General features: G+C 43.5%; 1 protein-coding gene across 2 annotated transcripts; it reads right to left on the bottom strand.

The window, feature by feature from the left end:
* Positions 1-1,979: 1,979 nt before the first annotated feature.
* Positions 1,980-23,606, bottom strand: UBASH3A (ubiquitin associated and SH3 domain containing A). 2 transcript variants are annotated; one of them, XM_019282649.3, is made up of 14 exons: positions 23,440-23,606; positions 20,093-20,146; positions 18,576-18,762; positions 16,982-17,180; positions 16,117-16,286; positions 15,050-15,258; positions 14,097-14,223; positions 11,868-11,976; positions 10,827-10,949; positions 9,954-10,046; positions 8,824-8,968; positions 5,269-5,375; positions 4,666-4,772; positions 1,980-3,968 (listed from the first exon to the last, which is right to left on the bottom strand). In XM_019282649.3, the coding sequence occupies exons 1-14, from the start codon at positions 23,550-23,552 to the stop codon at positions 3,831-3,833; spliced, it is 1,881 nt and encodes a 626-aa protein (XP_019138194.1). In that variant the 5' UTR covers positions 23,553-23,606; the 3' UTR covers positions 1,980-3,830. The 2 variants fall into 2 exon arrangements, with proteins under 2 accessions (XP_019138194.1, XP_019138195.1); XM_019282650.3 differs by having other exon boundaries at positions 18,576-18,832; positions 23,440-23,526.
* Positions 23,607-24,035: the final 429 nt, after the last annotated feature.

Below are 24,035 nucleotides of genomic sequence, written 5' to 3' on the forward strand. Positions count from 1 at the left end.
TTATTATAGTCTACTGTAAATTTGAGGAATATCTGCACCACATATTTCCAAACTCACTTCCATTTTAAGGTCACCTTCAAGTCAAGCTGAGTTCATTCTTGATAGCTTTAACTTACTTTTTTTCCCCTGCAGCACTGTTTGTTAGTACATGAGTGACCTCCAGTGGCATTCCTGAAAAAATAAAAACCCTCCTGTCTGGAATACAATCAAGGAAAGCTAAGAACATCAGGAAATGTCTAATGTGTTACAGGTTGCTCCTGAGAACAGGACTTGCTCCTTTTGGAGACCCCCAGTGTTTTTGTTGGAGAAGTCAAAAAATCCACTCAGCTGTTTTATTCCTCACCTGTGACTTAAAATTGTGCAAAGAATAGAAATATCTACTTCTTTGAGTCAGCAGAACTGTGCATATTCCTTGCACCAGTATTAATGCTGGCACAAGGAAAAAGCTTTGGATAAATCAGGATCACAACATTCATAGCCTGTCTTATCTCACTTTTCAGAAGAAATTGACTCAAGTGTCTCTCCAAGCTCCTTTACCTAAAAGTAGTCCCAAACATTATAAATTTTGATGTTAATATCCTTCCAAAGGGTATGGAGGAAGCATGATAGTTAAAAAAAAAATTGCTGCTCTTCCTCCTCATCCCTCAATCACACCAGATCTGATTTAGCCATGTTAGCCTGAGGCTGTGTTTTCCCACAAGGGGTCACCACAGATTAGCTTCACTGCAAGTATTCATCAAAAGAATTCATGTTCTCACTTTTTAAGATATAAAGAAAACATTCCTATTCTCAAGGCAGTACTAAAAGCATCTATTGAGTACATAACTTTGTAATGAAATGGATCCAGTCAAAGAAAACTGCAATGGAGTAAAGCAACAACTAATTTTAGAAGTTGCATAAAAAACCAACAAAACAAGATACTGGAAAAGGATTTCCTATTTCTTTTGCTTACTACAAAACCAGCTTGGAAGCTTCCAAGGACATTTTCTTCATTTCACCTGTGTTTAGTGATTAGTCTCATGCTGTGTAAACACCACATTAGGAATTCCCTCTCTCCTAAGTACCAGGTTGTACAACCAAGAAACCTTGTATGTCGAAGACATCATTTCAGCTCTGGTCTTAAAAAGTGTTTAGAGGTGAATCTGTGCTCATGGGGTCCCAGGAAAGCCAAAAGCAGGGTCCTTATGAATAGAAGGGCTTGTCCTTGCCCTTCCATTATTAAGACTGAGACAGTTTTAATGGGTTCCTGTGTGTGCTGCCTGTTCCTTCTGTTCATGTTCTTTCTGTACAGTTGAATCAAACAGCAGACATGGAGAAGTCTTTATAACTTTAATACAGTTTTTTGTGACTAAGCATTTGTCCTCACCTGCTTAGCACTGCGGTGTCTGGATTAGAAACCACCCCAAGAGAAAACTTAAGTCCCCAAACCCTCTTTTAAACATGCTCTGAAGTTTAATTCATTGCTCTCACTGAACTGAAATTCATTGGAGTGCATCTGTATTGAGGATAAAAGAAAAGCACAGTGGGATTTTGGTTCAAGTTAGGAATTTGATTCATTTTAGGAATCTGCCCATTAAGTATATTTAGCTTGTCAATAGTGTTGTCCATGCCCTGTGGGCATCTGATTAGATGCCAAGATCGGGTGGAGCAGTTAAATCCTTCCTCTATAAGAGACAGACAGACAGACACTTCCCCCAGGCGTGTCTTTCTCCCCTCCTGTCACCTGCCTCTTGGGAGCTGCACACACTCATTAAGGATAGGAGCTGGATGGACAATAAGAGATCAGAGTGCCATTAACTGGCTTTTAGCAACATTATTTCTGCAGACCAGAAGGACTGAAAAGCAAAGAGAAGTATTTCATTGCTATGTTGTATGCCGTGGCAGCAGCATAAAGCTGCTAAAGAAAGAAGGTGATGCTGTTCTTACAGGTTATTTTTCACAACAGACCCACCCTGACAAATATATCTGATGCCATTGGGTGAAGGGAGATATCTCACTCGGTATTTTATTTTGGTATTTTAAAGGAAGACACAGATTCTTAACCCAAACTGGTTGTTTGCAGCACAGTCTAGGATTAATGTGTAAGAGCATTATTGGGAAAAAATTACGTTATTTCTGAAAAGGTAGAGGAAAATTTGTAATGAAATTTTATATCCCTAATGCTTTAAAAATGACCAGTCTTTTAAGTGGCTTTGCTGATTTTTTTGTATCATACAGCCCTTTCTCAGCCAGACCTGTGGGTCAGTGCCCTCCCTGCTGACCACAGAGGAGCCTGGCCTGAGCTCAGAGCAAAATCATCCCTCACCACAGCTGCCTCTCCTGGCTGACAGCAAGTTTGTGCTGGGGTGAGATGTGGAGAAGTAGCCAAGCCGCAGTGCTCTCAGCGCTGCAGTGGCATCCTGCTTCCCCTGATTAAGAAAAGGTTGTGGTGACATTTGGTGTTTTTATCTTTTTCTGGGACTGCAGCTGTAGCCACCTGTCTCTTGAGCTTGAGTCCTATGCCCTTGCTCGTTAAAGAGCTCCTGTCTTGGCCCTGGGGCATTTGACTTCCACTGTAAAATTGCATCACTGTCAGAAAACTGAGAGCTCAAACAACTCCACCATAGCTGGAAAGTCAGAATGAATCATTGCAGCTGCACAACTGAGATAACAAAATCTCTACACCCACAGATAAAGGTGCTTGTCAACCCCAAAGCTGGAATGTTGGATGGGCTCTGCTGCATGGCCCAGTGGCTAATGGCATGCAGGGAGATGTCACATAGGAGCAGGTACTGAGGAACGAAAATGAAAACATTTTTAGTCATGCACTGAGAGAAACATTTTCATTTTTTCCTTTCATTGAAAGAAACACTTGTACTTTCCTGGAGGTAGTTATCTGATAACCAGGAAGGAAAAGAGGAAGAAAGACTGTGCAAAGGCATGTTCCTGTTTCTGCATAAAACTTCAGGGCTACATTCCCTTAATTAAACACATCACCTAGAGAAGAGCTACAGAAACCTTTCAGGTGACCCACTGGAAAGATGGGTCACCATTAATAAATTTGGCACAAACCAGCACAAAGCAAAGCTGTTGAACTGCAAGGGCCATCTCGTGAAGGGTTCAGAGTTAGAGTTACTCATGTCACAGTTTTGTCACCAGTACAGTAACACAGGGCATCTTTCTTTGTCCCAGAAACAGTAAATCAATCACTTCAGATTCCTTCAAAAAGGAATAATTTAGACCCTTTTGCAATATGCATCACTTGAGAATTGCTGGATGAGGAGCTGGTGTGACAGAAAATGGACTCCCTTCGTAGAAGAGGTAAATAAAGAGTCAGTGTGGTATTTGCTCTCACAGAACTGATGGAGTGAACAGGAAACACAGTGGCTTTAGCTAGAGCTGGTCCCCTCTTCAGGTAGGATTTGACTTCTTTCAGTCCCAGTTTTTCTGTTGTCTGAAAATATCCAAGTGACTGAAGAAAAAAAAAAAGGAATTCTTGCTGGATGTAGTCCGGTCTTAAAAATACAACATTATCTACTTCAGTGCCTCTTGGAGTGAAGTTTATAATCAGGTAGTTACATCCTTGTTTATCAAACATTTGTACTCTCAGAAAATGTTAAAAGATACTTTCCTCACCACCACCAGAAGTGTTATTTCTCACTTAAACACCAGTTCATGAGTTCTTTCTTCTCAGTCACCAAAATAAAATCAAAATTCAGGCACCAAACTCTGAAGTGTTTTTCTGTGCATTTCCCACCCTCTGTGTGTCTTCGGGACGAATCACTGGACTGTGACGAACCATAACCTGCCTTTGGCTCCTTTTTGACAACTGCAAAGGCAGAGATGACCTTTTAATCTTCCATGATAGTATTTCTCCAGTTAAATGCTGCATTTGCTCCATGAGTTAATGTCTTCACTGGTGGGTTGACCATCTGCCATTTGTTCTCCTCTTTCAGTTCTTCACAGAAACACATGCCCAGGGAAGGGATCTGGGAAGGAAGTTACCAGCAGGGTCATTGCTTTGACATGAAGCGGGGGCTTTGCTACAGAAAAGAGCAGCCCCTGATATTCTGTCACTTCTGAAATGAACTAAAACCAGGCTCGAGGCCTGAGGGGTGAAAGCTGAACTTGTGTCATCACTCCACGTCCATACCTGGGCAACCTGTTCCTGTGCCTCACCCTCCCTGACAGTAAAGAATTTCTTCCTAATATCCAATCTAAACCTACTCTCTGTCAGTTTGAAGCCATTTCCCCTTGTCCTGTAACTCCAGGCTCTTGTAAAGTGTCTCTCCATCTTTCTTGTAGGCTCCCTTCAGGCACTGCAAGGCTGCAATTAGGTCACCCCAAAGCCTTCTCTTTTCCACTTTGAAAGGAAGGAGACTAGCTCCAAGTGGAGAGATTTCCAAATGTGCCTCGTGTCTGTAGGCATTACATGGCATTGGCTTTCCAGATGAAAACCTTCTTCAAAGATTTAGCTGCTAGTCACATACAATGCTCCCAGAATAAAATCCTTCTCTTTACCTCCAGCACTTTGCTAAAACTGCATGAGATTCCCTTTGGAATGAGAAAGTTGATGTCATTGGTGTTGGCACGCTGTTACACACGTGCTTGCTGCATGATCAGTCTCCTTATTAAAAGTATAATGAAACAACCCAAAAGCTCCCTGATGAAATAAAATCCTCTTACCTTCCGTACCATCTGGGCAAGGTCTCTACTGTCTCTGTTGGGGAGCCCTGTGAGCGCTCGGGTGAGAGGTGCCAAGGAGGAGCCGTGGCCCACGATGAGGATGACACCTGGCACACCAGGAAAAGCAAAGAATGGTGGTGAGGGAGCTGCAGCACTGCCACATTCCCCCCCAGCAGATGGGGGGGCTGTCCATCTTTGCAGACCTTTTTGATAATGTGGCAAAGCATGTTGTGATGGGCAGAAAGTATCTGGTGAGTTGAGCTTGCCAGCTAGTGAGAGAAGGCATTTGCGAGGGAAAGAGAAAAAAGCTTTCCAGGAAAACATATTATCTTTTGCTGAACTACACCCTGATGGAGAAAGACCAAGAAAAGCATATACTTTTGCAATTTAGTACTCTACTGTCTCAGTTCTATATTACTTTTTTCATTTCTGTCCCATAAATTGCATGTGTGTTACTTCAGCGTATCCCAGGACAAGCACTGAGTCTGCCTTAAGCTCTGTGCAGTGCCAACAGCACATTAAATGTGCTTCTGTTGGCAAGTCTCTGCCAGTTCCTGTTACTGCAACTGTCTGACAGAATATACAAAGACCTGAAACCTTTACCTTTGCTGGGGCAGGCAGTGATGATCTGTTTTATAACCGCAGAGCTTCTGCTGACATAGTCTTCATAACTTTCCGATGGCACCAGAGAAGAGAGTGGGAAGTTACCCCTGACAATAAAATCACAACTGTGTGTTAATCTAGGTGAATACTAGGACATTCTTAGCACCATTGAATGACTACACCAGAGAAAAGGCAGCTAGTTAAAAGGTTTATCTACTGATTTGGCTGGCACACTGTTACCTCTGCTTCTCTGGAGCATTAGCTTCTCTCTGAGTAATTTCCATTAAATCTCATGGCTAAGTCTCACAGCTCATAAAGCACCAGATGCAGGCAAAACCAGGTTCAGTAAAACTTATAGTTTACAGTGGAGATTATTTAAAGCAGGATTTATGCCTAAGGAAAGCTTTGAGCAATTCTGCCAGCAGGGACCACTGCCCAGACACGGGCAGCAGAGCTGCCTGGGTCTTCCAATCCTGACTGAGTTCAAACAAAGGAGAGACACTGATGACATGAATGTTTGCAAGATTTGGTCCCTCAGCATTAATCTCCTCAATATACCAAGTGAAAAAATGTACAACAAACGAGGCTTATCTGCATTGTTGGTCAAATGGATAGTAAAGACTGTCACTGCTAGAGTTCAAAAAAAGGTGTTTCCAGGGACAGTAATCACAATGCATCACTCTGATGATTTAGCACTTCTGCTGAGGCTTTCTTCTTTCTTTTATATACCAGGGCCTTTCAGGCACCCAAAAAAACTAAGAGCCAGACCTTCACACTGTTGTAAATCAGGGCAGCCTCAAAGCTCTGGTGGGCCTTGAGTGCTGGACAACATGCCCCCATTTGCAGTGGGTGAATATGGTAAAACCAGACCCTGGTATGGTGGTGCATCTTTCCCCCCTGTTGGGGAAGATGAAACAGGAAAGCCTTATAAATATGATTGCCTGACAAAAGATTTTGGGAATATGAAAACTACAGGCGACATTGAAATGAAAGCCACCTTTGAAATACCAAGTCTTAGTTACTGAACAACTGGAAAACAATGGTATGGCCGACTGAAGGTAATCCCCTCTTGATTGAAAAATACCCTCTGCTTGCAGGCAGGTCCAAGGGTCAGAGCAGACCCTACTAGCTCAGCAGAAGGGGTCCAAAGAGTAGTTTTTAGGAGTTAAGATGTAACACTCTATGGTAATATAACAATTCTTATAGGCTGTATGTAAATGCTATAGGATTCGTATCTTGTATTAGATTGGTTAGTGACAATCAGAATATTCAGTACAGAAGATGATTTATTGTATTGTAACGAGGACTTCTGCACATCCACTCTACTTACTCCCTTATCCGCTTACTCTCTTGCTCTCTTGGGCCTGCTCAGAGCTGCCAGCTGCAGCTCTAAGCAGTGCCCCTATACCCACACCCTTTGCGATAAACCGCATGTTCCAAGATCTGACTTCAGAGATCTCTCGTCTCCGTCCGTCCCGACCGTCCGACCCACCCAAGCTCCTACACCCCCCCACCCTTTTCAGGCCACACTGTGATCTGTGAAATGCTCATTAAGCCTCAGCCTTGATGAGCAGCCCCTGGGCTCAGCTCCTCTGGAGTTTATCAGAAATAATCTGCTAGTCTGCTCCCAGGCACTGCTGCTGTCCAACGAGCTCCTGCTTTTTTTTATGAGCAGCCTTGGAATTTTTTTTTTTCCCTGAATGGCATGATGGTCTTGTTCTCACACTTTCAAAGAAAGTGCCAAGCCAAAGTGGGGCCAGGATGAAACCTTGCTATGACTAAAGCCCATTTCTTGGGGCCCTATAAACAGCAGCCCAAAATGAGACCCTTGGAGTTTTCCTGGACCACAGCAGTGACCAGAACTTCCCTGTGAGTGGGACCTCTCCAAGCTGGGAATCTCCCATTTGCTGCACTTGTAGGATCCCCAAATAATGATGGATCCTGGGCTGATCCCCCCACTCTTCGAGGCTCAACCCTTTTCCCTTTGAGGGCATGCAAAGACATCCAAAGTGAGTATTTCACTGCTTTTGAGAGGAATTTTTCACAGGTACCTTGCACTGACTCTTTCTGTCTGCGTGTCCACACATGTGCATGTGCTACAGCAAATACACCAGCAATGCTGCTGTCTTAGATGTTCAGGTACTTTAGATACCTAAGCTTACTGTAAGTAAGCTTAATTAAAGTTGTAAACTAAGGTAAATGCTGCTAAATGTTGTTCCTTTTGACACACACACACACAGAGCTCTTGTTTTATTTCTGTTTGGATTGATTGACTGCATTTTGTTTGTTGGGTTTTTTTTCCCCTGGTGTGCCTTAACCATCTAGTCAGTAGCAGAGTGAACCTTGCCAATGAATTTTGTTGTGCTGGCACTTAATATTATATCTGATTTTTATTGACACTCTTGCCAGTGATTCTCTAAGTGATCGCAAACACACGTTTGTAACACCTGGCACCCAAGGATTTTTTAGCCCTGAATGTGATGGGAAGAAACTGGCATTCTATGTGCAAATTTATAGTTCATCCACCCTATTTTTGCCTGGACCTGAGTGAGCTGTGAGGGGCCTGAACACTGTAGTTAACATTGCCTTAGAGCCTCCTCTCTGAACCTCTCGCTGCTGTGCATTTGCAGTTTCTTTTGAGGCAAGTGATTTTGTACCAAAAAACCCTAGAGAAAACAGTCTGTTAGTGAAAAACACACCAGAAAGCTCTGCACTCCAGAAAAAGAAGGATTTTGGAGACTTTATGCAGTCTCAAACAAAGATACTTCCTTGGCTGTAAGGAAACCATTAATACATGAGATGTTTCCTTCCCCCCTTTCTTGAATATGTGGGAAATCCCAGAGACAGCTGAGTAATTTCCTGGATCTGGCTGAGCACTGCAAACACTGAGCAGCCTGCTTTGAGAGCAAAGATGAGGAGCTAGATTGAATTGGAGGCTTTTCATTTCCTGCTGGGCTGTGGTTTGCAAGTGCTCAGAAAAGGCATCACCCCTCACCCCACCAAGTTATGAGGGCTCCAAAAAGTCCTTGCTGAGCACAGTAGTAATCTTTGAGCAACTTAAAATGATGCCACAATCATCAGTTAAAGTGAAGTGCTCTTATCTTGCCTGTCCCCAAAACCTCTTGCTGCTGCCCTGCGGATCCTCAGCCAAGGGCTGGCCGACCTTATCTAACGTCACATTTCTTTGTCACTGAAAATCAGATTATTCCTCACATTCCCAAAGTGTTTTCACATGAACCAAAGATAAAAGCAAAGCTCCTGGCACCTGGCATTAATGCCCATAATGCAGCTGTGATGGTACATGTCCAGCTGTGGGCCTGAGCCAGCAGCTCTCAAGGCAACACCAGAGCAGGGCTGGTCCCATGCACAAGAGGTTTGTGTGAGTGCACCCATGTGCTGCTGACAACAGATCTTATTTTGATATCTTATTTTGATTTGACTTTGACCAGAATCACCCCACCTCTGCAGTGTTTTTAATGATTTATGACACATAAAAGGATAAGATACCTCAGGGAAAAACCCCATAGCTTTATCAGCCAGACGCAGAGCCATTACCTATAACTTGTGTCTATGTCGTAAGATGCCTCTACCAGTTCTGCCACAGTCATGAAGTTAGGGATTGCTCTGCTTGCTTCCCACTTGGTCCATTCAAACAGCCCTGGTTCCACCCTGATTTTGACTCTTTGATTTAATTTAAGCCCTGAAAGAACAAGAAACAGATCTTAGGGGAAAGGTACACTCGAAGTGCTGCATTCAGGCTATACATTCTGCCTTGTTTGCTGTTGTACTTTCATTAATGAAAATTAATTACTTATTGTCAATTGATTAAAGGAAGCCACCATCATATTCTTGTCTGAGTAGTGTAAAGGGACTGCAACTTATTATCATCATTATTATCATAATCATAATATTTGAAGCTCTCTTGTGATGCTCTGCTAGAAGGAAAAACCTCAGTAATGTTGCAATCTGAATAAACTTCAGACAGGAAATGCTTTTACCATTTTTTTACAGCATTTTGCTCAGTGTTCATCAGTGGGGCAGTAAATTTTCCAAACTGTCCAGTATTAGAAATGGAATTCTCTTGTCAAAAGAAACATTATTTTTTGAGTGTTTTCAAGAGAGGTTACTGACTGGCAGTGAATGCATTCTAATGTAAACATGATAATGAACTGTGAACCTGCTGAAGGGGACAGGAGGTAAAAAAAGAAAAGAGGGAGAGGAAAGGAAAGGGAAGAGGTTCTGCAATATGAAGGATTAAAGTAGTTCAGCTTGCAAAAGAAAACATGAAAGCAGTCATCCATGATTCACATTCAGATCCTTCAGAGCTCTGGAAATAGCTGATTTTTGCCTCAAAATATTTTCTGGAAGAGATGGCAGTGGTGATTTGGTGAACATCTACTAATGCTGAATTCAATACATGAATGTTTCATGTAACATTAGATTCCACTTTAGCTATCAAGGACTAGTGTTAATGTCATCCTATCCCACAGACTGTACACACACCAGCAGGTTTGTTGCTGCCTGCATTACCAGCTAATCAAAACCACCTCATCTTCCCTGCTTAAAGAGAACCACAAATAACCACAAAGCTGTACATCTTCTTAATTGCTCATGTCAGAGACTTCATAGAAGTTTGATGATGCTTCCAGTGTGGCAGAAGCACCTGGCAGGTGTTGCTGCCTTACCCCGCAGCACGTGCTGAGCTGTCTGCATGCAGCGGAGGGCGGGGGACGAGTACGCGGAGCTGACTGTCACCTCCTGGTCCAGCAGAGCTTCCCCTGGATGGCAACAGCAGAGTGTGACAGATGAGAAACAACTACAAAATACTTCCTGCAAAAAACCAGCTCAGAGCTTTGCAATTTTATCAACATGGGATACATTGACAGTCCCTTTCTATTCATTTTTTTCACACTGTCTGCTGATTGGGCTCATTAGAAAGCTCATTCTGGTGGAAACATCAATTCTAAAAGGAGTGTTGGAAAGATAATTACAGAAGATTCACTCCAAATCTGCAAACAGCAGTTAGGCATTTGGCTGTCTCCATATATCTGAACCATCAGAGACAAGCATTTGCAGCAGACCAGCACTGTCACAGTCACGCATCTTGCTCAGGGAGCACAAACAACTTCATCTGGTGAGTGAATTGAGTCAGCCTAACCCACACCACCCATCCTCCTGCAGCGAGGTGACCACACTCTGCTGACCATGGAGCTGCTTCCTCTGGCCAGCCCCTTCACTCCTCACTGCCCATTCAGGGACAACTGCGTAAGACATTAATCCCTTGCAGACAAGCAGCAGGGCACAGGTAATATTCTGGCTTCTTCCTTTTGGCTTTCTCTGCCAGGAACTGGCAGAGTTGGTCTCAAAGACAAGTAAACAGCTGTGTTCTCTATTTTGCTATTTAAGAAGATCTTGCAGTGGTTGCCCACGGAGAATTGTGGCCAACATTGAGTGCTGGTAGGAAATTTTTCTGCTATAAAGCCAGCATGAGCTTTGGCAGATGATGACAGCCAGCTTCCCAAACCCTTACATTTGCAGGAGGATAATATCCAGCTTACCTATAAGCCTTGACTGGAAAATACCACAGCAAGATAAAGGAGGATCACATTCAAACTGCTTCATGCTGTCTTTCCGCCTTGGCAGGGAGGAGGGGAAGTTCAGATCCGCTCTGTAGTATTTTCCTGAAACAAAGCAGGACATTTTTCTGTGGCACAAGGGAGGCAGCAGCTGTGTTATGTTCATGTTACAGACAGTTAGTGTCACTGATGAAAAACAGCCAGTGCTATTACCTTGAAGGGGTCACATTTTAAGGTTACAACACTGACTTGGGAAATCACCTGTCCTAACAGAATAGCACCTCTTCTGTAAGCTCAGAAGGAGCAAATGGGGAGGAGGAGAGAAAGAAGAGGAAATCATGAGAATTTGGCTTTGTGGGGCTCCAGAAAAACAAAAATCTACTCCCTATCTTTACTCTTTTACTATTGCCAAAATGACCAAAAAAACCATTTCCACTGAATCAAAATGAAACCAATGCATTGATTATGCAGCCAGAAGGTACCACTCTCCTTATCTGGTGTGAATCTCACATACTGAACATGGGGAATCTCCAGCATAGCAAGGCAGACTTTCAGCATAAAGCTCTCACTTCTGTGTCAGGAGGAAGGAAGGGAACAAGAAGGTAGAAGTTCACATTTCCCTGTTTTGGGTCAGTTTTCTTCACCTAAAACCATACTTTTTTCTTTTTTTTTTTTTTTTTTGAGAGAGAGAGGAAATTCAGATTTTAATTTAGGTCAGTGCTGACGTTTCATTTCCGCCACAGATTGCCCAGGTTGGACTAGTGACATAGTGTGCCTCTGATCAACAGCCCATGATTCTGACTCAGGCACAGAAAGGTGGAGGGGTCTGACAACCACCACCTTGCATAATGAGAGGTGGTGAGTGTGCTCCTGTGATTTGTTCATGTATCAGCGAGACAGTATTCCTCAGTAGCACAAGAGTTTTGTTTATCTGCAGAGTTTGCACTGAATCTCTTCTACCCATTACTGGGATTAATTTGGTTTGGTCCTGGTTTTTGCAGGTCCTCCAATTACCTTACTCACCATCTCCTGTCAGGCACTGCTGAAGCCAAGATTTGCCAAAGACCTGATCCACTGTTTCCCCGTGGCGCATCACCAGCACCCCTCTCCGCAGGGAGGTGTTCTGAGACAGCTGGGGAAAAGGAGGTTTCATGAGAATGTTATCTATAACCTTCAGGAAAAGCCTGGATTCCTGGAGAAGAGACAGTATAACAGATGCCTGTCTTTAGGACAGTGATAATCCCGACTGGTTCTCCACCAAAGGCGAATGAAAGAGATAGAAAGATAAAATCATTAAGGTTGGAAAAGTCCTCCAAGATCATCGAGTCCAACCTTTGACCGATCACCACGTCGTCAACTCAACCACAGCACTGAGCGCCACATGCAGTTGTTTCTTGCACACCTCCAGGTTTGGTCACTCCACACCTCCCTGGGCAGTCTGTTCAATGCTTGAGCTTCCTTTCAATGGAAAAATTCTTCCTGATATCCAGCCTGAACCTCCCCTGGTGGAGTTTAAGGCCACCTTCCCTTGTCCTGTCAAAGGTGTCATCCCTGACCCTCATGGGCTGCAGGTTTTGTTTCTGTGTTAGCACTAGTGGAAGACAGTGCTGGTAACAGATCTTTTAATCTCAGTGTGGGAAGGAATCATAACTTTAATTTATATCCTATGGTTGATATAAACAAAAAATGGAAAACCAGCTAAGATTTAAGTGGTAATGCCCTTTTCTACACCAGCACTAACACCAAGCTTCTGCTTTTCCTAATGAAAATACTACTTCTGCATTTTCATAACTGTGTGGCCAAATCAAAAGTGAACCCAGATCTCCTACAAGGCCACTCTTTAAACTCAGACTGCATGGAATTACAAATAAATTTGAAGTAGTTTGGGGTTAGTATACAATGCACATTAAATACAAATGAGAAGAAGATAAGGAGGAACAGGTCAAAGGTTTTAAAACTTTAAAACAGTGTTACTGCTGCAGCACTGAGTTAAGTGCTCTGCATCTTCAGCAACAGAGAAGGGAACTCTTAAGAAGTGGTTTGAGGTTGATATTCATGCATTCTGTTAAACACTTGCATTTCTGCCATGAAACGCCCATCAACTGCCACAAGATCAGAGTATAAACCCAAGGTTTTGTGGTCTTCCTATTCTGCTTGAGAGGAACCCAGAGGCCAGGGAAACTGTACACTGGAGAACTGCCCATTTGCAAAACACATTCCTCAGGCCAAGCCTCAGCTCTGCCACAGATCTGACCTGGATAAGAGAGGCCAAGAGCAGCCAAGAGCCAGAGGAAGGATGTGTGACTTGTGCAGAAATTTCTTACAGTCATATACACGGTGTCCTGGAGGCCCCAGGATGGAAGTTCCCTCAAGGTGCCCTCAGTTTCTCTGATGTTGACACAAACCAGCCCAGGGTTATTGCCCAGCACAGCAGGAAGAGAGGCTGTGGGGCCAGCAAGCCAAAGAGGTTTCTGAGGCATGTCTGTGCTGAAAACGAGTCTTGGCATCCCTGACAGAGCCAAAAAGGCAATGCAGGTGAAAATCTGCTGTAGGAAAAAATCAGAGTCTTTATTTGTTTTGCTCTTCCTACCAGAAGATCAGTGGAAAACACAGGAAAAATTGATACCTGTTGATTTTGAACGTGGGACAAAAACATGATCCTATCAGTGCTATTAACCAGTCCAGCTAGCTGTTCTGTGCACTTATCTGCACTACCTACATATCTAAAAATAAAAAAGAAAATGGAACATTTAAATGGGATCTGGGGCCATGGGAACCTCCAAGATGACACCCACAGAATCTGGACATAAGAGCAGCCATGAATGGTGAGCCTAATTCTGATATAGTTACTCTGGCTGAAGCCACGTGGAAGTCAGGGGAGGTCATGCCTGTGTCTCACCTGTCAGACTTATCTCCATATCCACTGAGGCTGTGCTCAGAGAAACCTGAGCAGAGAACTCATGTTTTGTGCTATTATGACAGGAATAAGGAAAGTTTTATGAAAAGCAAGTGTAATATATATAATATGCATTACAAAAAAAGTATGAGATGTTATACAATACATTATGAGTGGGTATGTACATATAAACCTACAACATAATAAATAAACGAAACAACATGTGTAAATGTACAACAAAACATGAAAATGTGAGGGAGGAAGAGGAAAATACTATTAAATTTACTAAATGCCATTAATTAATAGCATATCTGCCAAAGCATGTGGCAAAGATAAGAAATAGAAAAAACAATTACCTGAAGAGAAAGTACATTGGTTACGCTCCTTGACATACTGGGATTATGGCCCTCCCCATTCAGCTTTACATTGGGTTCCTTTTCAGTTTTGGTGAAGGATCTTGAAGCTGTCTCAAAAAGATATTCCCTGTAGAAAAAGCAGAAGCAACACACACACATACACAAACATACAGGCACACACACAAATAGAAGAGACTTTTGAGTCATGGTATTTTTTACAGGATCAGTAAGTCGGGATTCATGTTCCATTCAATACTTTTTGCACACTTGCAATCCACCTCATCACTTTGCTGTTCATTTAGAATATGCCCCATAAAAATGTGGTTAAAATATTAGGAACTGATAGTGTATGTTGGGTGTAACCCTGCTAAAGTGGGACATTCAAGCAGGAAATACTACCTGGTGGCCTCCTCCCTTTCTCTGAGACATCAAGAAGTGCACCAAAATTTCCCTGCCTAGAAAAGTCAGCTCTAATCTACAAGTAGCATCAGCTGTGCTGTCAGCTGCAGAATGAAGTGCAGGAAGCCAGGCAGGTGCCTTCTGATACAGGGCACATCAACAAGATAAGGGTGGTGCCAAGCTGCTGGAGCAACCTTTGTGTGGTTTCATTTCAAGTTAACTCTATGAGCCCTTGAAATGAGAAAAAAGAAGAGAGCAGACAGCCATGCTGAAGGCTCAGCCTGCCCTGGCAAAATGTGCTCTTTCAAAATTCATTAGGGCGTTCAGGTTTTTCAAGAGCAAGCAGGGGTCATCCCTCGAGCAGCTGAACTTATGAACTCTGGGTGTCTGTGAGTGTGTGTCCTCTCCCTTTTCTCTCAGAAGGTGTCCCAGCATCCCGCCCAGACCCTCAGGATTCCCCCTCTGCCCACAGGTCCCAGCAAGGAGGAGCTGCCATGGCTCCTCAGCAGGAAAAGTGGCTGATGGAAAGCAACACCCGTGAAATCCCAAGTTACCTGTGCTTGACCCACGTGTCTGACTCGTGGGCTTTCTCGGTGTAGTTTTCTGGGAGGAAGCCCCTGCAGCCGGTGCGGTGCGAGATGCCGATAACCCAGCCCTCGCTCACGTCGCACTGCTGCGTGGGGTCCACGTAGATCAAGTCCCCAGCGTTGATCATGAGCTCATCAATGTTCTGGGGCTTGTACTGGAAGAGGGCCCTCAGCCTCTGGGGGGACACACAGCAGGGTCAGGATGTTCTCTGTGCTGCAGCAGCTCAGGGGATGGTTGTTCCCCTCTCCTGGACACAGAACCAGTTCTGTTTTCCACTCTGCAACGTGCTCTTTGGTGGCATTCCAGGAGAGGAAAAGGAAGACTCTACCACATTTACAATATGTGTAAAAACAGGCACTTGGTTTTCACAAAAATACTTTTTTTCTCCTGTTGCTGGTACAGACTTATTTGAAAGCAAGCATAGATCTGACCTGTTTTTGTGAATTGCTTGCAGCTCTCCTGAGTGTGACTAAAATCCAATGTGAGACTTGTGACAAAGTGATTTACTGATCTGACAAAAAACTGTTGATCATTCCATAATTTAAATTTGGAAATGAGAACTGAAACAATGTTGACAGGTTTCAACGAAGAGTCTGCTAAGCAGAAAATCATCAGTGAGAGCTGTGCCTTGCTCACTGCTGCAATTTTCATCATGGCTGGAACAATCAAGAAAACTAATTTTGCTGAATGGAATTTTACTGCAAAACTGTAAACCGACAAATCCTAGCAAACATTAAAGGATGATGATTTCCTGTCTCTTTTATTTTCTCATGTCATGGTAAGATTAGTTTTTTTTCCGCTGGGGTTTGGAATTAGATTTTGAGACACGCAGGTCAAGCAACCTACCATAATAAAAGTATTATCTACTGATTCAGGAGTGCAGTTTTTCAACCCAAAATGGCACTGGAAACAACCAAGCTCTTTGAAACAGTGTGCTGAGCAGGCAGAAATTTTCTTAAGGATGGAAAAGGCAAGGTAAGTGTACCAAAGAAAATCAAGGGCTCAGGAAATGAAATAAATCTGATTCCAGTACCTGGTAATGCACAAAACGCATGTCCCGTGAATAGAGAGCAGCCACCCACTGGCAGGGTTCCCCTGGGTTAATGCATTTGGCCAGTTGTTCCAAAGTCTTCTGATGGTGAGGATAAAACCTGTGGGCCAAGGTAAGGTGGAACTGCTTCAAGGAGGGCTTCACGTGGCAGTCTAGGGATGAAACAATCACATCACAACACAGAAACAAAGGGCATTTAAAGCTCCTCTTGTTTTATCCTACATGCTTTGCTTGATGCAGGAAATATCACAGTAACTAGTGGTAGAGTAGATCTACTGAACAATGGTTTTGAAGGGTGTCATGGTTCTAATCATGCCAAAATCATTCACAAATGTGGACTGGATTTGCTTCCTGGCTTCATCTGCGAGGGAAAAAAAATGATCAGGGTTTGATTTCCTCTCTCAGCCTGGGATGTGTTGAACTCATTTCTCCCAGACAAAGCTGTGGTGGGGCTGTGCCCCTTCAGTCTCCACTGGTGATGCAGTTTCCCTTGGAAAGGGGATTAGGCCCTATTCCCAGGGATGCAGTCAGGCCATCAAGCTGGGCCACAGCACCATGGAGCTGGGAATCTGGGGAGTGTTATGTCCCTGCCCATCTTGGATATCCTGATCAATGGCCTGCCAAGTTGCACACAGGATCATTTCAGCTTTTAGACAAAAGTGTGGTGTCTTCAAAGACTAAAACATGCTCCTCTGGCCTCTCTGCCTGCAAATGTGTAGAAGGAAAGGGTGCTTGCTGGCAGGAATATATCAGCCAAGCTCCCCTGGAGACACAGGTCATATTTTCAGTACTGTGGCTACACATTTGTGCTCCAACCCACCCATTTGCCCTCTGATGTTGGTCCTACCTGCCAGAGCTGAAGCCTCTGATGAGAATGCCACAGCAAACTCTTTGAGGACATTTGCCTGTCTGTCATCAATGAAGAAGCCAAGGTAGCTGGGAGATGCATGTAGTGTTAGGGAAATGGATGGTGGAAAGCTCTGGGAAAAGCTGTCACCAACTCGCTTTAAGATGTCATACAATAATTCCACTTTCTGGTCTTCACACTGAAAGAAAACAGAGGAGGAGCAGGCTTTACCCACCAGCTCACAGCCAGTGTTGTAGCCTCTGTCACACAGCACTGCCAGAAAACTGTGGGGCTACAAACTTCCTGAGAAACAAAAAAAACCCTGGGAATTTGCCTGAAATTCCTGGCATTAAAACCAGTTATAGTGGGCAGCTGGATCAGCACAGTGTCCTGGTTCTATAACAGGAGATGGAGCCTTTAACCCAAGGTAGCCTGGGTAGGAAAAAGCCAAAGTATTTTACCACCTGACAGGTGTGCAGTAACCTGTCTGAAATGAGGCAGGGATCATGATTTCCCTCTTCAGTTCTAAGTAAGGATTTGTGTTACTGTTATCCTACAATCCTTTGCTGAGATGTGCAAGGTGAGGGTTACAATGCAGTTGTCTCTTCCAGACAGGCCTTTAAACTTGATGCTTCCCGAGAGCATGGCATTCATTATTAATTAATGATTTTGTTCTGTATAATTGTGTTTAATGGCCACAGAGCACCATTCTGTGTTTTGCAACAAAATAATCTTACTTTCACTGTGTCTACTTTTTGGCATGGTTGTGATGACCCACCCTTAGGGGGAAGGAAGCTCTTGATGGTTTAACACAAAAGTATGATGAACAAAGTAATTTTTATCCAGCTGCTCTAGCCCAAGCCTGTTTCAGCACATCCCAGATACAGCTGATGATCATGTGTTGCACCACCAACATGCTAAAATTGGATTCCAAGTGTCTCCAGAGTTTTTTCAGACCAGTGACTCTTTGCTGGACTTCTCAAATGATTTCACAAAATCTTCAGTGGAAAGGGTAAAATCTGGGACACACCACCATAGCAGTGAGCTGCTGATGTGGTTCTGTGGGGAAGGCAGAGCTTTCCCTGACATTCCCACAGGCTTGGTACCGATGTTGTCTGCATCTTATGGTAACCCTGTCCCTTCTGCACAGCTGGCTGATGGCAGCCACTGCTGCCTTGGCTGGGAAGGTTTATCATCCTAAATCCATGCAGCAGTGGACACGTGGAAGCCTGACAGCAGCTGGACTGCACAGGGCTGCTCTAGATGGATCAGCTACCGTGAAACGTCCCACTCAAACATAAAGCATCACTCAGACATTAAGCATCACTCAGACATAAAGCATCACTCAGACACTAAGCATCACTCAAACATAAAGCATCACTCAGAAATTAAGCATCACTCAGACATAAAGCATCACTCAGACATAAAGCATCACTCAGACATTAAGCATCACTCAGACATGAAGCAACGTGCCTGGACCTGGGTCGTGTCGTTTGATCACCAGCAAGTTCTGGTGTCAGACAGCAGCAGGTGGCCCAGTTTCACCAAATATCACCCAGCAGAATTTTGACCCTTGCACTCTCCCGTGCCTCACCGTGAAGAAGTCGCAGAGGGTGACGTGTGGGAAAACCTCGTGGGCTCTGTTCTTCCCGCACTGGCGCTTGCTCTCCTTCCAGAAGTCCTGCAGGCGGCTGTGCAGGTGGCCCGTGGGGCACAGGTACAGAGCGTATTCCTGAGGGATTGGGTCATCCAGGGAGGGGTCGTTGCAATGGGAATGCAGCCTGAAATCAAGAGCATACCCCTGAGAGTGAGGGTGTGCACCACTGGCTCTTGTTTCCTGTGGCTGAAGGCCTCCATAGCAGAGATCAGAAAAAAGAAATACAATTTTAGTATTTTCTTACAAATGAAAAGCTGAAATAAAAGCTCCTTTTTCTCTCTGAAACACTAAATAATGGAGACTTCTTTTTTTGTCTGCTTATTTTTTGAGTGCTTTACATTTTATCATGTGTCTTCACTTCTGTCAGTGTCTGAAAATGACAGAAAATAAAAACCACTTTTTTAGGGGTTTGGGGTTTTTTTCCCCCCTTTTCATGACTGGAACAGAGGACTGGAGGAAGAAAAAAGACAGTGGGTGGAACATGTTGAAGAATGACAAAATTAAAATTAACTGAAGATTAAAAAAACACTTGAAAAGAGCCTTTTTATTCAGCCCTAAGAAAAGCAAGAAAGACAAATCAGAAAATTCACAAGCAAAGGGCAGAAACTCATATGCCATGTGATTATGTCCTTTAGCATGTCCTTCACATGCTGTATGTTTGTCTTTGCAGCTGTTGGATTGGGAATGGTTGTTGGGAAGTGTGGTAGCATCCCTGAAAAAAATTATTTGGAAAGAACATGCCATTCTCAAATATCTCCTCTGGCTTTTCACTAAAGAAAAGAAAAAAGAAGAAAAAAGAAGAAAATCGAACCAAGGAGGGGGGAAAAAGTAAAGCAAAACAAAACCCCGAAAAAAGTGCAAGGAAAGACTGGATTTAATGTGAAGGTGAGTTAAAGCAAAAAAAAAAAAAAAATCAATTATCAGCACATGAATGACATATAAATACTCTGGGAGAGTCTTGGTAGGGAGGAGAAAACTTTGTGGGGTTCAAAATTGAGAAGTGATTTTAATTGTAGTAATACCTCCCTCTGACCATCAGCCTTTCCCTTTGTGGTGAGCCTTTCTGTTCCCCTTCAGCTGGTGTTTCTGCATGTATTTGTAAGAGCAGTGATGGGTTTGCATAAATTTTCCCTGTTTCCTTGTTCCTTTCCCTCAGGAGGCTTAAAGTTGAGGAGGATTTTCTGACCAGACCAGCTGGTTCCATGAACTGGCTTATTGGTAAAAGTAGCTGCTTCTTTTTAATTTGCCTGGACCTTCCACAAGTAACCTTGAGTCCCAGAATAAGTACAAATACAAATATTTCTCTCTCTGAGTGAAATAAATTAAAAAAAAAATCTCAAATTCAGGTTTGGTTTTTTTATGGCAGGTAACTTCAGTGACAGAATGAGCACATCAACAGGGATTTTTAGGCAGGTTTAATATGAAGGCCCACCTTAGAAATCACAGGTACTTACCATTTTGCTGCATCTTCTACTGTCTTTTGTCCAGTAGCAACCAAGGCCTTTTGCCTAGAGAAAGCACAAAATTGATTCCTCAGAACAGCAGAAAGAAAACTTTTATAAAATAAAGGCATTTAGTGACTGTGGTCACCAAGTCTATTTTGCAGCACAGGCAGGACTTTTAGTAAGAAGTTTTTCCCTAGCAAATGTTAATGTTCTTGAAACTTTCCAGATAGTTTTGTTCTTGGTAGGAAGATTGGTAACCTGTCCTCCCCATTAGATGCCTGCTTTTGTGTTCTGGAGGTGTTTCCTTAGAAGCCCTACCAAATACATGTATTTCCTTGGGGTCAGATAAACCATCCATCCACTGCAAGAACAGAGTTTTCTTGGTTCATAGGAAAAAGGTTCTGATTCAAGATGCCAGGCCCAAGCCCGTACATTAAAACTAAGCAAAACACACTTATATTGGGGTTTGAAATCCGGGTTGAGGTTCACCCACAGCCAGCAGAGAGCCAGGTCTAAGCCAGCAGCTCAGTCCAAGATGAGGGACAAAACCTCTCGTTTCTCTCTGTTGATGCAACTTCCGTTCTCTGGGGTTGGATTTGATTCACATTTCCTTTTCTTACTAGAGTTTTCAAAAAGCCAGCCATGTGTTTCACATGAGCAAATCTTTGTGCCTAAATACTGGGTGATGGGGGAAGGATTCCAGTGTTCAAACAGCAGCTGCACCTATGAGCCCCATTTCCATCCGTGAAATGCACCTACAAACTTCTCAGAAGAAACACGAAGGGGACATAGAGACAGTGGACACTGGAAAAAACTACTGAATTTCTTGGCATCTACTGAATCCCTTACCATCTGCTGATGTCTTTCCTTCTCTCTTGAGGCCACCCTTTCTGGCCACTGGCTTCTGAGGGCATTGAATTTTGTTGTCTCCTCCCATTTTTGTTCTTCATCCATCCCCGTGACACCCGAACACACATGAGCAGTGTGTGCATTGAGCTGCAGGACCCAGGTTCATCCTTATGTTCCCTCCCAGTCTTCTGTCTTCTCTTTAGTGTAAAAACTACCCTTGGGCTTTTTAATAACATTTGTATGCAACCATGCCTGGCTCCTTAGTGAGGCTTGACATGGATAAGGACAAACGTGAACTCAGACTTTACCTTCTACCTTCCTTTTCCGTAAAGTGCATCAACTCCTGTGGCCAGATCAATGCACAGCCACGAGGTCCAAAGCCAGCCTGTGCCCTCTGTGATGGAACACTGCACGTTCCCTTTCTGTGCCTTTGCTGAGTCCTCCTTCTCCATCACACCAAACACAAACAACCACTTCATAACCCCTCATTGCACCTCCAAGTGAGTGTTTTACCGCTTCATGCAGTGCTGCTCCTCCCACCTGAGGACAAGCTCTGTGCAAACAGCCCTGGAGCCAAAACAGCGTTTGGCTTCAGCTTTTCTTTACCATGGGGCATTCAAAATTCAAGATAATAAGACAAGGGAGACCTGAGGCCATGAACTGCCATCCTGCTCACTCCTGTCTCATTGTTCCCTTGTGCCCCTCTCAATACCTGTTCCCACTTTTGGTCTCATCTCATAAGTTGGCTGTAGGATGATTCCCATAGCACTAGGGTTGCATTAGGCTGTGACTAATCCTACACTTCCATCATGAGAAGTGAAAATTGAAAAATAATGCAAAGAATAAATTCTGCATGTACCAATGTCTCTCAGATAAACAGTAGGAAAAAAACATTGAAAATCTGTACTGAAAGTAGATTAAAAATAAATCTACAGTGAGAATAAGCTGGCTCTTCCCTAAAAAAGAAGCTGCAGGCAGCGTTTCTTGTATAAATTTGTTGATCTTACGCTAGACTTGACCCTCACATATTTGAGTTTTGTTCATTGGGGAAATGTTGCTTTGGCCTATTGGTTCTACATGGTGAAAGATTTTGTAATACTTCCACCCCACCTCATATTTCTCAGGCTAGGACATACCAAAGAAACTTTTCAGTGCTTTCATTCATGGTTTAATTGAGGGACAGCAGAGACAGCTAAAAGGTTTTATAAAAATGCAGTCGAAATTTTGAAGGTCCTAAAGTCAAAAAAAGAAAATAAAATTTTTAAAAATTGCTTTTGGGCCTTTTGTTGATTTGCACAGTATTTCTGCTGCTGCTTCTTGATTTTGAACTGGGAAGCACAAAGTCATCTCAGTAACAGCAGGAAGGGTTTTAAAGGGGATTGGAAAAACATCACATAAAGCAGAAAAAAATTCAAAAAGTAGCCACTACTTTGGGGTGACCAAACTTACAATATTAATAGAGAAATGACGAGCCATGTTTTCAGCCCACAGCTAAAATTCCACTGTGCATCACTGGGAACAAGGGACTCACAGTTCCCTTGTGAGCTGTGCCCATCATGTCTGACATTGATTGCTTCCACAGCTGCTCCCAAAAAACAACACAACACTTAAAAATGGAGCCTCTTCCACTTGCTTAATTTTCAATCAAAAGGGAGAGAGATATTGCTCTTCTTTCTAAAATACTTTTTATGAGGGGTTCTCTAATATTTAAATAATAATATTTACTTTTTGAACAGTTTGAACCAAAAATGTCCATACTTGCCCTTCAGAAGTTGGAAAATCCTCCCCAAAACTTGCCTGTCCACCAGGAGAGATGTTTGGGGGAGGAGTGGCCAGCACTTTTCTTTTGCATTAACTTGTTTACCTGCCACCAGTTATTCTTTCATGTACTGGAGTTGCCAAGAATAGGGCTTCGTTCTTACTACTGTATTTTCTAGGCAGGACATGATTTTTGGAACACGATCCTGATTCAAGACAGGAAGAAAAATTGACAGACTTATGGGGCATCTTGTTAAGGAAAGCTTTTAAAGCAGTTTCCAGTGACACCATCCAGCAGGAGACTTTTGCCGGGCCTAAAAGAAAACTTCAGCTAGAAATTACATCTATATTTAATTCCCTTATAATAAGAGTGTTTAATTCCCTTATAATAAGAGTGATAAGCAGAAAAAGATGAAAGATGATGTATCTCAAGAGCAAACTATGGTCAACTTCTCAATGCATTGAAAAGCCTCTCAAATTCTGGATGTGGAAGGGTGTGAATCTTTGGATTTACACAGTAATTTAGAAAGTGGGACATTGAGCAGATTGCTTTTGCTATTTGGGCAACACACACTGCTCTGTATGAAATTCAGAGCAAGACAGGTCTGATCCCTGCACAGGGCCATCACCCCAGGAGCAGCACATTCTCCTGATCAAAAAACCGAGGTGCCTTTATCGGGATTCTATGGGAAACACCTCATACCTTAAATAAATCTCCCTCTGCAAAGGCAGCTGAGCAAACTACTCACGCGATATGAGCCGGGAATCCTTTGGCGAGGAGAGGCTCGAGGAGTGCAGAGGTGCTCCTGCTCCGGTGCTTGTTGGACACCTTTGCATACAGCTGTGCCTCAGCCACCGCCATCTCCTCCCTGTCCTCCCCTCTCCGTGTGCTCGGTGCTGACAGAAACTGGGAGGTGGGAGGAGGGTGCGAAGGAGGGAGGAGGGAGGGAGTCAGAAAATGAAAGAGAGAAAGAGGCAGATAAAGTAAAAAAAAAACCCAAACCTCACAGCCCTTGTGATCTTTTCTGACAAAAGCTGACATCCTGTTTTCATAGAATCTGCGCCTCTGAATTTTTGTTGGAGGGTGGCTGAAAAAGAAAAAGCTTTTCCCATCTGCCCTGGCAGAACAAGATGAGAAGCCCACAGGTAACCACCACCATCAGAGGGGACTTGCTGAAGGGGCTGAGGTGGAATCTTTTAGCTTTTCACTTTAAACTGTCTTGTGAAAGCCAAGAAATCCACCTCAGCTGCAACTGCACCAGGGGGGAACAAGCGGGGCTGTCCTGCAGCATGTAGGAAGTTAGCCTGGAGGCCAAATTCTTTCCTTTTGGGCTCAGTTTCATGT

Source organism: Corvus cornix, chromosome 1 (genome assembly GCF_000738735.6).
Source record: "Corvus cornix cornix isolate S_Up_H32 chromosome 1, ASM73873v5, whole genome shotgun sequence".
In the NCBI taxonomy this organism is placed as follows: Eukaryota; Metazoa; Chordata; class Aves; order Passeriformes; family Corvidae; genus Corvus; species Corvus cornix.